This window comes from Rhipicephalus sanguineus, unplaced genomic scaffold (assembly GCF_013339695.2).
Source record: "Rhipicephalus sanguineus isolate Rsan-2018 unplaced genomic scaffold, BIME_Rsan_1.4 Seq113, whole genome shotgun sequence".
Taxonomy (NCBI): Eukaryota; Metazoa; Arthropoda; class Arachnida; order Ixodida; family Ixodidae; genus Rhipicephalus; species Rhipicephalus sanguineus.
This window is the reverse complement of record NW_023614378.1, coordinates 76,883-80,001: the sequence shown is the minus strand read 5'-3', so window position 1 is coordinate 80,001 and position 3,119 is coordinate 76,883. Positions and strand designations below refer to the sequence as shown.

The following is a 3,119-nucleotide window of genomic DNA, read 5'->3' as shown; positions in this document are numbered from 1 at the left end:
AAATGTGGGAAACCTGTTAGAGCAAATCAGGAGCAAATCTTGGATTTGACTCTTATAGATATGTAACACGGATAATAATGATCGCCGGTGTCTCACTTGCCGAAACCACGATATGATTATGAGGCACGCCGCAGAGGAGTGCTCCGGATAATTTCGACCACGTGGGATTTTTTAACGTGTACTGAGTGCTGACATCGCACAGTACACGGCCTTTAGCATTTCGTCTCCATTGAAAAGCGAACGCCGCGGTCAAACCCCAGTCTTTCGGGTCGACAGACGAGCACCGTAACCACTGCGCCACCATGGAAGCTATGTAACGTGGAGTAATTGGCTCATTGCGATTCGAGCACTTTACTCGAGCCTGCCACCACGAAAGCGCCAAGACGTAGGCGCCTCGATAGATAGATAGATAGATAGATAGATAGATAGATAGATAGATAGATAGATAGATAGATAGATAGATAGATAGATAGATAGATAGATAGATAGATAGATAGATAGATAGATAGATAGATAGATAGATAGATAGATACTTTCCAAGTGCCTTCGGTTCGCTAAGAAATGCTTGGCATTTAAAAAATAGAATGCTTCCATAATACTAGCAAACACACACGAAGACTACACTGAACGACACAGGACAACCGCTAATAGATGGGCAACCGCGAGGACAATCACTAGCAGTTGTCCTGTGCCGTTCTGTGTAGTATTTGTGTGTATTCGCTGGTATAACGGAAACATTCACTCAGTACCAACTAGCCCAGCTAGATGCATTAAAAATATAGAGTTGCCAGAGAATCGATGGATTGTGCTGCTGAGACCGGGACCGTGACTAATTCCATAGCGGTGATCAGCGAAGTGCACAGTTAGCAGCATCATTTTCGGCGACGTCTTTCTGCAACACGTTGCTAGCATGACCGTGCCGCGGAATACAGCCGAACGAAGGTATCGCTAGCTACGTGTATCTTGGGCAATTCTTATTTGTGCTTGCTCCGTTTAATTTATTATTACTTTTTATTGAGTGGCTCCCTATTACCAAAGCTCTGCAACCCACCTGCCTTCAACCCCCCTCCCCAGGCACACACACACTTGTTGAATATCACTCCTGGTCCCGCCACTATAAGGAGGAGAAGGTATAGAAGTGTAAAAAACTGAATATCTAAAGAAGTACTGAGCGAAGAAAGGGCTACTTCACAGATGAAAAAGACTAAGCCAACTGTTCTACGCATTGTGCCTTTCCCTTGAAAATGCGGATTTATGTTCAGTACCCCATTTATTTTTAAGGTTCCTGTTGTTCTCGATCACAATTGTTTCGATGGCAGTTACAAGGCCGGCCCGAGTTCTCACGACTTTGTCAATCACGTTCGCTTTTCCTGTTTATGAGAGAGCCATAATCGATCCTTGAGCAACGTTTTAGCGATCTTTATACCAGGCTTCATTGGTTTGTAGTTATAAGAGTGGCAAATGATGGCACCCTATACCACGGCGGCGTTTTTTCGAGCGCGCTCCCGCCCTGGACGCTGACTACATCGAGCAACACTGGCCATCACGTGGTCCCGCGGTATGAAGCCATATGAAGCGATCAAGATAGCGCGCGGTCACGCGCGAGAGTGTATACGTAGCACAGCGATTGTGTTAAAAGGAGTGCAGCCATCGCCTGCCGGCATTCTGCCGTTCTTCAGTCGGAGGAGCTGCTTCTACGTGTTCGATCTAGCGGTGGTTATGTCATCTAGGCTAGCGACGAAGATGGCAGCTTCAGCTAAACAGCAACAAGCGACGCGGGCAAAGGGCGGCAAGACGGCGGTTAAACGAGCTGCTTCGACAGTGAGTTCCATCGACGGTGCCAAGAAGCGCCGGCGCCGCCGCCGTGAGAGCTACAGCCTTTACATTTTCAAGGTACTGAAGCAAGTTCACCCGGACACTGGAATTTCGGGCAAGGCAATGGCCATCATGAACAGTTTCGTGGCGGACATCTTGGACCGTATCGGCGAGGAGGCAGCGAAGCTATCCATCTGTTCCCGCCGTAGCACTGTTACTGCGCGTGAGATCCAGACCGTGACGCGGCTGCTACTACCTGGTGAGCTGGCACGCCATGCCGTCTCTGAGGGAACTAAAGCAGTGAGCAAGTACACGTCCTCGCAGCCGGGGTTACCGCCGCATGCGCCACAGCAGTAGGCGGCTCTGTGGTTTGCCTTCCGTGACACAGCTTCCGGCCAAACTGCCGAAGCGTCGTGTGCTCGTTGTGGAAGACGCTTGGTGAACTTATTTTCGTTTGTGCCAAATTCCTTTTGTTCTGTCTTCGGCAATGTTTATCCCGGTAATCAAAGAGTGAGGCCTGTAAGCCGTTACGAGTTTATTAAAAACATGTTCTGTCGATGCGGTTATGGGTGGTGTCAGAGGATGTATCGTAAACGAAGTGGAGCCAGAAGCATGTGAGGTCGCAACTGTTGAACCACAGAAAGAAGAAACATTGCCTGAAACTCGAAGTAGCTGAAGTAAAGCGAGCTTTAGTCTAGATTATGACCACTTAGATACCGATATCTAGCGTTACCCTAGGTGCAACGCTTGTTTGTCTGCGTACAGAGGTCAACACGCTTGTCTAGAGCGACTACACTCACAGAATAGATCAAGTAAAAAGGGCGTCTTTTTGTCCCACAACAATTGCCTTCCTTTCCTTGCATTTTCGCCGCGTGCCCGGCACTTTCTGGTCACGATCGGCATGTGCACTATCAGCGTGACATAGCATTCTTGGTAGGAAAGTGGCCAGCGCCGAGTTCTTTAGAAAGGATACGTAAGCAAGCCAGATGATTTTTGTTGTGGGACAAAAAGACGCCCTTTTTACTCGATCTATTCTGTGAGTGTGAGCGTCGCGCTCGGGTCTGCACGGGCGACATTTGCAGCTATTGGGTAACACGTGGTTTGAAATAGACCACAAAGGGACAACATGTGAGCATGCGCGGATCCCGATGACGCACTTTCTCTCCTTGCTTATCGCCGCGGTTACAACAAATGTTTTGGCCGTCAGAAGCGCTCTCTGTAATGTAGCGCCGCAGAAAAAAAAAAAAAAAGCGCGGGGATCGCCCGACTCGCCGTTGGATGCAAGCGACGCCGCAGGGTGCGAA

At 48.8% G+C, this 3,119-nt stretch overlaps 1 protein-coding gene across 1 annotated transcript; it reads left to right on the top strand.

The window, feature by feature from the left end:
* The first annotated feature begins 1,579 nt into the window (after positions 1-1,579).
* Positions 1,580-2,338, top strand: LOC119376217 (late histone H2B.L4). The gene has a single exon (XM_037646135.2). The coding sequence runs from the start codon at positions 1,720-1,722 to the stop codon at positions 2,170-2,172; it is 453 nt and encodes a 150-aa protein (XP_037502063.1). The 5' UTR covers positions 1,580-1,719; the 3' UTR covers positions 2,173-2,338.
* The last annotated feature ends 781 nt before the right edge of the window (positions 2,339-3,119 follow it).